The sequence below is a fragment of the Nyctibius grandis genome, chromosome 10 (assembly GCF_013368605.1).
Source record: "Nyctibius grandis isolate bNycGra1 chromosome 10, bNycGra1.pri, whole genome shotgun sequence".
Taxonomy (NCBI): domain Eukaryota; kingdom Metazoa; phylum Chordata; class Aves; order Nyctibiiformes; family Nyctibiidae; genus Nyctibius; species Nyctibius grandis.
Window position 1 is genome coordinate 16,535,066 of NC_090667.1, and position 13,199 is coordinate 16,548,264.

The window sequence follows — 13,199 nt, forward strand, 5'->3', positions numbered from 1 at the left end:
TTTTCCATCAAATGGTCTCTCCTAAGGATCAAATTAACGAGGCTCTCCTCCCAGCCACGGGCAGCAGCAAGAGGACACTCCTGTTACTGGATACACGCAAAGAAAAGGAAACAATCCCAAAGCTGTTGTATTTTTGTGAGATGATAGATCTCAACAGCAGTATTTTCTCACAAAGCATCAGTTTTCATGAAAACCATCAGACTCTCACATGATCCAAACCCTTCTGGATTTAACAGCCCATCACGTAACCTGGCAGATCAAAGCCACCTACATGGTGACTTTGCCAGTGTGGTCTCTCCCTCAGGAAAATGCTTCCTCCTGCGAGATCAATTTTTCAGTCCAGTTCCAGAGGGGAAAAATGAACTTCAAAACACCAGCATTTCTCACAAGGCAGCAATTTCTTTTTTCCGATCAGTCCCAATCAATAATGATCAGAAAAATCTTTAGTTAAACAAAAATACAAGCAACATGGAGCACGTGTCCCTTCCCCCTTTATTTAAAAGGTTTAAATTCTGTCCTCCGGCCTCTCTCTCTCTCCACACAGAGCTCAAGTTCCTTTTTCTTTTCTTTTTTCAAAGCTGGTTGTCATTTCCTCTTCAAAATGCTGTTGCAATGAGGAACGGGCCCTTATAAAAATACCATTTTCGCCTTCCCCTTCTTCAGGAGAGAGGGACTGCCTCGCTGGGAAGGTTTTGCTTGCCCTGTGTGACAGAAGACTGTGGCCCTCCTGCCTCTTCGCCAACCAGCTGCAAACCTGCCTCCCGAATGAACCCCAAACAGAGATGCCTTGAGTGCATCCCTCCAGGGATGGAGGGGGGTTGTATGGGAGCCGAGAGCTGGCAGAGCAACAGAGAGGGAGCGGTGATGGGGATGTCGGGGTAGTGGGGCCACCTGCGACTGCTCCTGCAGTGCGCTGGCACCGAGATCTGCAGGCTCACCCCTCGTGCCAGAGCTTGCAAGGCCCTGCTTGAGTGATGGGGATGAAGGCACCACCCAGGGCTGGTCTGCAGGCAGGTGGGTCAGTCTGGACCCGACTCCCTGCACCAGCATCCCCGCAGGGATGTCCTGCATTGCAATTCAGCCCAGCTGGGATGGGAGCGAGGGTTCAAAGGGGAGGAGGGGGGGTCAGAAGAGGGCAAGAGGGCTCCGGTCAGTTTGTCTCTGTTTCCTCTCCTCTTTATTTGAATTATGTACTAAAGCACATTGCTCCCTGCCCATGTGCCAGCGCCGTTGTCCCACTCGAGCAACACCCCTGGGTGCCCACAGAAGTTCCTCCTTCGCCCCTCAGCACACGAAGACGGAGGCAAATCATTTTTGTTCCTTTATTACACGTTGCCCAGGCGCGGTAAAGCAGCAGCAGCCAGCCCCAGCGCCCACAGCAGGCCGTGGAGGGCTGGGATTGGAGAGACCTTTGCAAGAGACTGCCAAAATGGTAAAGATTTTCGCGTTGGGCAAAGATTCCCTTTAATCTGTGAAGTCGTGGCTGCGGCTGAGCCCAGCTGCCGCTCACCCAGCCCCATCCCTCTGCAGCCCACGTCGCTATCATACTCCAAAGGAAAGATGAAGGTGCTTTTTTCTGACAGACCTCCAACTAGCTTGAGAGATGTATAAGCATTTTACACCCTACGGCGTGTAAAGCCTTCCCTGCTCCCCCCCCCGCCCCCACCTCCCTCCATGTATGCATGAAACAGAGCATCAGTCTATCCCACCCCCCAAAAATAACCCCAAGGCACCCCGGGGCAGCAGCGATGCTTTGAATCAGAACTGCAAACACGGGCGCGTCTCTATCTACCTTCCCCAGCACTGACAGCCCAAACGCTAAGCTGCTTACACGGGCTAACGAGCGATATATCCGTGCTGCCAGGCTTCATCTATCCACCCCCCCACCCTTCTCCATGTCCTTAAACCAATGCTTTCTCGCTCGAGCCCCTTGGCAGATCAGCCGCAGCGGGTGCAGCACGTTCCCGAGGCACTGCACGGTGTACAGGGCGCGAGAGCCCAGTTCAGGGTCCGACACGGACAAGCTCCTCCAGCTGCAGGAATCCCAGCCCAGAGCACAGTCCGCTGTGTCCTTCCCTCCCTCCCACCCAAACCACGCACACGACAGTGTCCAAGTCCACCCCATCCAGGGAGGGTTGGGAGCTACAGGCGACAACCGCAGAAGTCAGAGAGGAGGGGGAGAAGGTTGGTGGTCAGCAGCTTGCTACAAGGAAGAGCTGAACAGGTTCAACGTGGAGGAAGGATGGGGGGGAAAAAAAACGAAGAACAAACTCAAAAGGAGGCAAAGGGAGGACGCTGGGATCCGGGGGTTGGATGTCTACCTTCTAGGCAACAGCCAGCACAGGAGAGGGAAGGGAGAGTTGGTGTTTGGTTTGTGGGGGGGGTTTTTTTAGTGTCACTCACGATAGAAAACATATTCGGTGTAAGAGGTCCAGATCCTGTCATCTGTCTGGTCATGGGCGAAGGCACAGGTGCCTGTGGAGTTGCAAGCCACCATGTGGAAGCCAGCATCAGCCAGTTTATCAAAGGCTTGCTCCAGGAAGGTGAATTTGAGGTAGTACCTGGAGGTGTACCTCTCCGGGGGCCTGTCCGGGTCCCTGCTCTCATTCAAGGTATCACCAAAGACCTCCTTGGCCAGCGACGTCTTGCCGCAGACCATGATCCGTGCCACCCTGCGGAACTTGGCGTCCGTCTGGCTGTCCCTGCCCAGCGTGTAGGAGCCCCGGTAGCCGATGGTGATGAAACCTGCCCTGCGGACGTCGGTGCCGGCAGCAACCCACGCCAGCGGTGACGGCACCCCCCGGGGGCCACCCGCCACGGCGCTGGGGAGCGTGGCACTGGCAGAGGTCAGGTTGCGGGCGGCGTCCGCGTTGGGGGAGAGCTCCTCGGGGTCGCTTTGGCACGGATCGTCTCCCAGCGAGTTCTGCTTGCTGAGCTTGGGGGCCAGCATCTTCACAAGCTCCGGCAGCATGAAGTACTCGGCCTCTCGCTGCAGGCGACTCCGCTCCGGGAAGTGGTCGGGCAGCACGAGCTGCTGGTCCCTCATGTAATCCAGGATGTAGCGGAAGAGGAAGCCGTCCCGATCCACGAAGAAGCGTCCCTTGCTGTCGCGGGCCAGGGAGCGGACGTTCTTCTGGGTGAACATCTCCCAGAGGAGCGAGCCAGGCACGCTGACCAGGGTGGGGTGGCGGGTGATGTAGACTTGTCCACCCACATTGAGCTCAATGATCTCAGGGAAGGGGAAGTCCTCGCCGGGTTTGGCAGAGCCCGTGTTGTCTGCCAGGGCCATAGTGAGCTACCGCTGCCTTCCCACCTGCAACAGAAAGCAGCGACGTGCCAGTGTTGAGCCTGCCCGCAAACGCCGCTCATCATCCCACCCATCCCAAGCCTGATTGCTCTTGCTTTGGATCAGCCAGCAGCGCAGGATCAGGCCCCTGGCTCTCCAGGAGTCTAGAAGTCAGCTCTCCTCCTTAATCCCTGGCTCTTGGAATAAGCAGCATTAGCCAATGCCGCCTTCCCTTCCACGCCACCAGAAGGGAAGGGCATTACCCATGGCCTGAACGCGCCGTCTCCACCCGCAGCCCTCCCGACAATCAGCTCCCGGGGCTGGGGCTCAGCACCTTTGCTGGGGAAGGCGCAGTGACGCTGTCCTGATGTGAACAACAGGAAAGGCAGGACCGTCACAGCCCGGGTCTGACCGGCGACCCGCCTGGGCCCGCATCCTGCCAGTCAGGAGGAGCCGAGCGTGCCAAGGCATCACGGCATGGGGTCTCCTGCCGAGCCGGTGAGCTGGAGGGGGGTTTGTGGGCCCACACAAGGAGCACCCGCAGGTCTGCCAGAAAAGCAGCGCTTGATACCGCGCTAAAGGACAGTGTGACAGTGCCTTTTGGCACTCCTGCTCCATCCTCGCTCCTGGAAAGTGCTCGATAGAGACTCGAGGCCAAGCCGAGAGCAGGTGAGAGATGGCAGAATCTATCCAAGGGTTTGGGACCAAGACAAACACGGGGCTGCTGGCACAGCCTTGGGCCAGACGCCGTGTATTTATACATTTTCCAAAGGCGGGCGGATTCTTCGGCATCTCTCGACACCGCAAATCAGCGCTTACGTAAACCTGGCTCAGCAGACGGGCTCCTGATCCAGCCTGGCCAAACCACGCTTCGTGCAGGGATTTGGGAGCCCAGGGAACAAGGGGGTTGCCCTGTGCCGTGCCCGGGTGCCTGGCAGGGCTGGCCCGGAGCTCTGTGCAGCCCTGGGACTGCTCTGAACTTGGCAGCGGCTGCCTGCACCCCCTGGGGACCGGCCCCTCAGCCGAGAAACGGCACTAAAGGAGCAGCAGCACAAAAGGATCCTTAACACAAACCTCGGAGAAACCGAAGGGCAAAGATAAAACTCCGTGGGCACTTCTGCGTGGTGGGGAGAGCTGAGCCGGCGTGCCACGGCCCCAGCTCGCAGGGATGCGCAGGGAGAACCGGGTTTGGACAAGGAGCGACTCGGGCTGAGCCTCTGGGCAAGCTGGGGAGGAGGATGAGCGCGGCCCGCCTGGCTTCCAGCCTCCCAAATCCCCCCCGCAGCGGCTTTCGCCCCCCGGCTCCGGGGAGGTGCCCGCGCCGCTGCTCCCCCCTGCTCCGGGCAGGAGCTGCCCGAGCCCGGAGCCGCGTCCCTGTGCCGCGGGGGTGGGAGCAGAGGCTGCAGCCGGGCTGCCACGGCCGGGCCGGGGGTTTGCAGGGCCGGGGGGGGGCAAGGACAGCCGAACCCCCCCGCCTGCCTCGGGCACCGGGCGCGCTGGCTGCCGGGCTGCAGCCCCCAGCCCCTCCCGGCAGCGGGGGCACCGGCTCGGCGGGACCCGCACCGGTCCGGGGACCCTCCTCCCCCACCGCCCCCCTCACCTCCGCAGGGCAGGGCAGCCCGCCCGAACCGAGCCGAGACGAGCCGAGCCGTGCCCGTCCGAACCAGTACGGTGCCGAGCCGTGCCGGTGAGGTGCGGTGCCGTGCCAGTCCGGTCCGATGCGGTGCGGTGCGGTGCCGAGCCGAGCCGAGCCGAGCCGAGCCGAGCCGAGCCGAGCCGTGCCCCGCTCTCCCCCGCCAGGCCCGGCCCCGCGTGTTTTAAGGCCGGGCGGGCGGTGAGCGCCGGGCCCCGGGCCCGCCTCGCCCCCACCTCCCTCCCCGCCTCCCCCGCACCGGCCCGGTCCCCCCCCCCCCCTCCTCGCCCCGGGGAAGCTCCACGGCGGGGCCAGGCGGGGCCGGGGGGCCCGTCCACCCCCGGCACCGCGGGGGATGCGGACACGAGCAGCCCCCATCCAGCAGATCCACGGGCTGTCGGACCGCGCACCCAAACCTCCAGCGAACAGCCCGTGGGAGGGGTGCCCACCACCACCCCCCACACCCCGGGTCTGGGGGGCTCTGGGTTGCGTCCGAAGGAGCCCCCGTGGCTTGTGTTTCCCTCCCAGCACCGGTTGCAACAAGGGCAAAGGCTCCGAACGTGCGGGAAAGGGCAAGCTGGAGGGGGTCGGTCTGGGGAGCACATCAGCCTGTATTTGCTGGAAGTACTTACATGAAGTTTTCTCTCTGTCCAATCCACTATTTTCCCCAACTCTCCAGCAAACTTCATTGAAATTGCCCAAAGAATTCAAAATATATGGGGGAGGGCAAATGCAGAGGCACGCTGCCTCACACACGCATGCGTGCCTGCCCCGCGATCGTATTAATCTCGTTTCCTTAGGAAACGAGCCTAAAAATAACCTGAAGTTGATAATGCGTTTGGAAGGCTACAACAGCGAGGCTGCCCCGGGGCAATTAGTTGAAGGCTCCCAACAGTGCTCTGCCCAGCACCCTTGGCAAGGTGGCATCCCTGCCCGGAGCGGGAGCTGCGGGGCTGGAGGGATGGGGACCTTATTTTGGGGTCAACGGAGTAATCCTGGAGGCTGTGCTGATGGAGTCGGGGTGGGAGCTCAGGACAGGCATGGTGAGAGGAGGGCAGCAGGGAGGATGCTGGTGCTGAGGGCTTGGGAAGCTGTGGAGAAAACGTCGTTTGCCCCAGCTGCTCCACGCAGGGCTCCAGGCACGTGGCAAATACGTCAAGGTGTGTATTTACACCGTGTCTGTGCTACTATGTCCTGGCAGAGCAAGTTCAGTCGCTCTCCTCCGGCCTCCCTTTGGGATGGAGCGATGAATGTTAGATGGCACTTTCCTGTCGGTGTTCAGGTGGATCAGACTCATTCTGCCTGCAAATTCCTGTCCACCATCGTCTGAGCAACAGTTCTGCCTTCAACAGACCTTCCCGTCTGAGTGAAAACACGCTGTGCTGCTTCAGTGCTTTGTCCTCCACGTTACCGAGACTCACATGGGTGCAAATACTTTCATGAGCTGAAATGGAAAGCGTTCAGGCCACCGCTATGTCCTGAGGCAACCTGAAATGTGATCTCCAGATAAGGGGAAGATGTTTGGCACCATAGCAGCGATGAGGGGGTCTGGAAACTCAGGAGAAGTTACCAAGAGGGTTTTTTAAACTAGCCTTTACAAGTTCTTCCAAAAAGGAACGAAACAAGAATTTGGGTCCTTCTCTGACTTCTGGGGACTTTTATCAACCACAACAGTGGAACGTGATTCATCCCCTTCCCCAGAGAAGGAAGGAACGGGCTTAATGTGTGTGTGTTTGTGGCCACTCTGTTATTACACAGAATGGGGTCTGGTGATGGCAAGGCAGGTGCTGGCATAGCTTCCTGGCTGCTGTTCCCAGCTCTTCGTGTGTTCTGAGCTGGGACACAATTCACTTCACCTCAACCTCCTCACCCACAGACGGGGGGGTCCTGCCCTCTCTCCAATCACCATTGCTAAAAGCCCCATTGTGCTGTTCCAAAACTCCTCAAAAGCTCTTTAAATATGTATTTTTAAAGGCTGAAAGGACTAGAAACTGAAAATAAGACACAATTTTTTTCCATTGCCTGATATTTTTCTCAGCTAAAAAATAAAAATAATAATAAATCAGTTATGTGCCCTGCTCTGATGATGATCTTGTGATACATCACATTGCAAGGACGTTGTTAGAGAACTGATGCTGCTACAGCTGCTTGATCAGCTTCTTATCTAGAGATAGCAAGGAGAAATGTGTGTTGAGGGAGGAATATTTATCAGAGGAAAAAATCCTGTATTTCGTGTACGTCAGAAGGGTCCAGCACGCAGAGGTTCAAATTCCACTGTGCCACTGTTACGATTCATGAATGCAGGAACCTTCATCCTTAAACAAAGCAGAGCCAGCCCAAGCCCTGCGTACAGGACCCTTACGGGGCTCCGCATTATTTTTGATACGTTCAGGGTCTCCTGGCTGTATCTCCATCAGTCAGTGGAAAAATCACCCTTTACAGCCTCTCTGTTCCTCCCCTGTACTTCCAGCTCTGTCCTCCTCTTCCCCATCTGCGTTTCTCCCCTCTCCTTCCCCCGCGCGGTGTCCTTTCAGTGTTCCTCTCGCCGTTCCCTCTCTATGTGCTAATTAAAATCCCACCCTGGGATTTTCGAGTGTCAGGGAGAATAGTGGAGGGTCAAAGGGGCTCTCACCCCTGAGTCACTGATCCCACGCAGGCTCCTGGATGCCCATAAATCATCAGCAAACCCCCACTGGCATCGCTGAGATGTATCTTTGGCTCTCTTCCTCCGCTGCCCTTCTCCGGGAGCCGTAGGGGTCTGCTGGGAGGCACAGACCCCATGTGCACGTGAAGTTAAATAGGAGTGACGCTCCTTTCATGGCTCTGCCTGTGACACCCCTCTGCTCTCCCTGCTGAAGGAGCAGCCTGGGAACTTCAGCCATCGCCAGCTTCTATAAAAAGCGGTTAATCTGCTCGGCGAGGAGCTCAGGAGGCTTTGCAGCTCTGGGAACGGAGGGTGCGAGTGGCCACGTACACCTGACCGTGGCTGTCGCGGTCCCGTTTGAGGCTTCAGGCTGGCATTTCAATAATTTACTTACACGTCTTACCTTGCCCATTTTTAGCAGCACCTGCCAGCTTGCACTACAGTTGTTGTGTCCGTTCTGCGGCAGATAGGTTTGGACAAGGAAGGAAGAAGGCTCTGCTTAATGGTGTGCTTTAATTGGCTTTTCATTACGAAAGCTCAGAAGTCTCTGCAGCAAAGCACAGGTAGGGATCGGGAGCAGGATGAGGACTAGGCTGCAAACTCCTCCCAAAACGTGGGAGCTGCTGAGGATCGAGGTTTTGGTTTGGTGTCATCACTACAGGAGGATTTTCTAGGATCCTCTTGGGCAGTGATGAAACCAGCCTCATCATCACCACTGACTTCAGGGATGATGGAAATGTCAGAGATCCGTTTCCATCCTGTGCAGTATTTGCTACCGGTAACAAGGACACGCGTATCCACTGATCTCATTTCACCATCTGCAGTCAGGAAGGGGATGGCCACTTTGAAGCTACTCATCCCCAAAGCAGAGATGTCTCACGCAGCCTCTTTCATGACCTCTCTCAAGCTGGTAAATTAAAATCATGACGTAGGAGCGCAAACGCCGCTGCATGTGAGGCAAGCACTGTCAGAGCAAAGCCCAGCAGGGAAGGGTGCTGGAGCGGGTTTGGAAATATTTCACCATGTCTTTAGTACTCAGAGGGAAGGGGGGTGAGGGATGGCAGGAGGATCTTCTGAAAAGCAGGAGAGCATCTCTGAGCGAGTGGGACATCGGTACCCTACACACTCTGCCTTGCTCTCACTGTGGTCACTTTAATTCTCCAGACCAAATTCTGCCCTCAGTACAAGCCTGTAACCCAGCCGGTCCGACCTTTCACTGAGGCAGCCACCATGGCCTTTGCCTTGTCACAATGTCACTCTCCTGGAGGTACTTGGGTTCTCTCTGCAAAGCAAACGTCCTGCCCGCTGAGTTACTAGGATGCGCATCATTGAGACTGGGAGCTGGAAACAACCTGGGCTGTAAAACTTCCCATGTACACTTAGTTTTTCATACACAGAGGGTATATTTAGGAGCTATCGAGTAAGACCCAAGCTTGCATCATACAACAGAGAGACGTGATGAGAAGAAGAGGACCTCAAGCCTAAAGCAAGGTAGATGCAGGAGGAACCTGTGTCAGCCTCGTTGCAGTCAGCCTGTTCTGTGGGCTCTGCCAACGTGGTGCCCCGGGGTGAAGATGCCATCTGGCTTGGCAGAGCAGCCAGCCCGAGGACGGTGCTGGTGCAAGCGGAGGGGGATCGGAGGATCTGCCTCAGCACACGCCTGTGTCAGAGCCAGCATTTCTGCCAAGCTGACTGGCAGACTGCTCACTGTGTCCCAGCTTGGGGTTGGGAGTGCATCAGGGTGGGGAAACGTGGGGTAAAACACGACACGCAGCCCATCTGCCCTCTGAAACCTTGGGTCTGGAAACTCCAGTGTTGCCCGTGAAGGGAGTGAGCTGTTGTGAATCTCTCTGGACCATGGGAGAAGCTTGCTGGCCCTGTGCACCAAGCAAGCCACAGCAATGAATCAATCAATCAGGTTGGAAGAGCCCTCTGGGATCATCGAGTCCAGCCATTGCCCTGACACCACCATGGCAACTAGACCATGGCACTAAGTGCCATGGCCAGGCTTTTCTTAAACACCCCCAGAGATGGTGACTCCACCACCTCCCTGGGCAGCCCCTTCCAATGGCTAATGACCCTTGCTGAGAAGAAATGCTTCCTAATGTCCAACCTGAACCTCCCCTGGCGAAGCTTGATGCTGTGTCCTCTTGTCCTATCGCTAGTTGCCCGGAAGAAGAGGCCAACTCCCACCCTGCTCAACCTCCCTTCAGGTAGTTGTAGGCAATAAATCCAGGGTACCCTGAAGCAAGCTCTTGTCTCTGCCCTCCCCATACTCTCCTGCAAATGGGAGGGCTTTTCACCTCAGAGATTGCCACGTCTCCCAGCTTAGAAAAGTTTCTAGTACTGTATTAATGCTAAAGAGGAGAAAAAAATTCTGTATGCTCGACGTGGTATGAGGACACCCCACAAATCAGGAAAGGACATGAGGAGCCTTTTCAGCAAAGCAGAAAGCTTGCTTTCAATGTAGAAATGGCTCAAACACTCCTGACTCGGGAGAAGGGAGAACCGAGCTGTGTCTGAGATACACATGGGAGTGCCTGAAAAACTCTGTCTGCGTGCTACAGCCCCTTGGAAACCGGGCTGCAGCATCAGACTCCACAGCCTTGGTCTGTCGCTGCTAGACACGTTGTCTCTCACATGCCAACAGATCCCTCCTTTTAAATTATTCTCCCAGTACCATACAGCCACAGAGAGAAGAAAACCCCAGATCTCCCAGCCCTCCCCTCCCGTGCTTCAGCCCCTGGGCAATGCTTCCTCCTATAGGCTGTTGTGTTAATTTTCAGCGTTAAAGATAAGCAGCACAGAGGAGCACGGGCTGCCCCAGTCCCAGCCCATCTATATAATGTCCTGATGGTCAAGGAAAAGGATAAACTTAATGCAACTTTGACAACACAGTCCATCACGGCACAGTTACACTGGTGGTGTGGTTATGAGGGAATAAATACTGCTGGGCAGAGCTTGGCTAAATACTCCCTGAGGTGGCCTGCGAAGGGGCTGAGCCCTGCTCTGTGCTCTCCAGGCTTTGGAGCCAGGCCAGAGGGTAACTATGGCCTGGAAGCAGCTTCATGTTTTGTAGCGTTTTGCCTTTAGGCAGCTTGTGGTTTTGGGAGCTGGGGGTGGGCAGGGGACGGGCTCTGGACACCATGGGGACAGTTCATTCGCCATCCTCTTTGGGAGTGCTCATCATCTCTGGAGTGACTATCTACTGGACCATCCTAAGGAGTGAGATGGGGTTTATTGCCTTTTGTTATATAGTGGCAGCTCTTTCTAACTGGGATGGGTGTCCAAGACAGCAGGACTCACCCACAGGACGCTCCTGTGTCCCCCAATGGCAGATGTTTCATCCACCAGCCCATGCATACAGGCTCTGTCATCAGAACGAGACACGCTGTACCCTTGAATCCTCCAGATGTGCAGTTTACCACCAAAGCTCTGAAGGGAACCAGGATGGGGCCACAACATCAGCTTCCCTCCCCTGTGGAGCTGAACCATGGAGGAGCTCTGGTTGCTCTCCTGCCCTCCCACCCTGAGCACAGGCAGAGAGCAAAGGGGGATATGAGGGTCACAGCTCTGCTCCAAAGGTGGTTTCCACCTTGACACCTCATAGCATGCTTCAGTGGATGAATCTAGGCGCCTTGGTTTCCGCAGCACAGACCCTCTCTGCAAGCCTGGGTGCAGGAGGTGAAGAACATCGAGCCTCACCTCACCCAAGCCCAATCTCTGTTTTAATTCACTTTTTCCCATCCACACGTTAGCTTACCCCCCTTAGCAAATGCCACTTAAGAGCTGTTTTACAAGTGGATTTAACTAGAACTGAAAAAAAATCCAAAGCAAGAGGAAAGCTTTTGTTCCCTGGCATCTCCTGACCACGGGCCATTGTGTTCCCATGGAGAGCACGGTGACAGCAACAGTCATGCCACCACTAGAGTAGGTGACTCAGCCTTTGCCCTCGCGTTACCTGTTCTAAATGCTCCGCTGTCAGCCCTGCCGTGTGTTTAGCTTAAATTATCGCCAGAAATGATGCCATGGCAGCGCTAGGCAACCCGCACGCTAGCGGTGCTGGAAAAATCCTCTACAGATAATGATGATGATTAACATTTTCCATCAAAAAATTGCCAAAATGTTTTCGAAACACAGGTCGGTGACCTCTTTTGCCCTTGCAAATGAGAAAGTGGGGGTCACCATTTACAGACCAAGCAGCTTCTCACAGAATCACAGAATCAATCAGGTTGGAAGAGCCCTCTGGGATCATCGAGTCCAACCATTGCCCTGACACCACCATGGCAACTAGACCATGGCACTAAGTGCCATGGCCAGGCTTTTCTTAAACACCCCCAGAGATGGTGACTCCACCACCTCCCTGGGCAGCCCCTTCCAATGGCTAATGACCCTTGCTGAGAAGAAATGCTTCCTAATGTCCAACCTGAACCTCCCCTGGCGAAGCTTGAGGCTGTGTCCTCTTGTCCTATTGCTAGTTGCCTGGGAGAAAAGGCCGACTCCCACTCCGCTACAACCTCCCTTTAGGGAGTTGTAGACTGGAAGATCCCACGGGCAGTCTGCAGGACAGCAGAGAGGACTCAGGAGATGGACACCAAAGCTACCAGCATCTCTCCTGCATCTGCAACGTGCCCACTCCACAGCTCTAGCTGGAAAGAATATTTTTGTCTTTTTCTTATTATTTCCCTCCTTCTGAGCATCAAAAGTGTCATTCAGGCAGAAGGAAGTTGAGACGCTCAATATTGAAGGGAGTTGGAGGTGAAACATGCTTGATCGCACCCCTTCCAGAGGAATGCGTCAGGCACTGGGCCAAAAGCACAGCAGCTGTTCAGGCCACGAAACTGTGGCGAAGGAAGCATGAAAAGATGCTGAATGGACATAAAACCGGAGGCAGGAATTTAAAGCAGCTCACTGTAATTACCCTGCAACACATCTGGCTGTAACATACAGCTTTACCCTCCATCCTCGTTTTGCTGGTGGTCTAACCCCTGCCATACCCTTGCTCTGTGCCCATCCTGGGACCTCTTGTCTCCTCTCCCCATCTCAAAGGGGTGCTCACCGCCCTCACGATCGTTAATCTCTACTACAACCTAAGTGGACACTCGGGATCACTGTCCTCTCCCTGCAAATGGGGACCCAGGTCACAGAGAGGTGAGGGATTTCCCCACGGTCACACAAGGAGGGGCGATGACGGGGAAGGAAACGTCTTATTGTTTATCATTTGTGTTTACCCAAGGGGGGAAAGAAAAAGTGGGTCCATAAACTAAAGATGGGATTATTTGTCCTGCTGCCAGTGACAGTCTACAGCAGCGATCCAGCGCTCACCGTGCTGGAGATAAATCAGAAGGAAAGGGAAGACGGCGAGGGCTTGCAAGGGAAATAGGGCACGAGGAGTTAACAGGGGTGACTGGGGGCCAGGAGCAGGCAGAGCCCTTGGTGTTCCCAGCAGAGCTGGGCACCACCCCCTAGTGGGATCCCCTAAAACACACGAGCATCCCCTAAAACACACGAGCCCAGGGAGGGTGAGGATGTGCAGCCCTTTCACCCACCAGTGACCTGAGGGTCCACTTGAGAACTCACCAAAGTCTGCTCACACGGGAAGGCGAAGGTCCCTTCAGCACCAGGAGCTCATCCAG

The 13,199-nt window shown here is 55.8% G+C and overlaps 1 protein-coding gene across 1 annotated transcript; it reads right to left on the reverse strand.

Annotated features, from left to right (window-relative positions):
- Nucleotides 1-1,692: 1,692 nt before the first annotated feature.
- On the reverse strand, nucleotides 1,693-5,062 carry LOC137667767 (BTB/POZ domain-containing protein KCTD12-like). The gene is made up of 2 exons (XM_068408841.1): nucleotides 4,887-5,062; nucleotides 1,693-3,313 (listed from the first exon to the last, which is right to left on the reverse strand). Exon 2 carries the CDS (start codon nucleotides 3,287-3,289, stop codon nucleotides 2,396-2,398), a length of 894 nt encoding a protein of 297 aa, XP_068264942.1. The 5' UTR covers nucleotides 3,290-3,313; nucleotides 4,887-5,062; the 3' UTR covers nucleotides 1,693-2,395.
- Nucleotides 5,063-13,199: the final 8,137 nt, after the last annotated feature.

What these genes read in the sequence shown, in the direction of transcription:
- LOC137667767 (XM_068408841.1), bottom strand. Translation starts at nt 3,289, where the DNA reads ATGGCCCTGGCAGACAACACGGGCTCTGCCAAACCCGGCGAGGACTTC.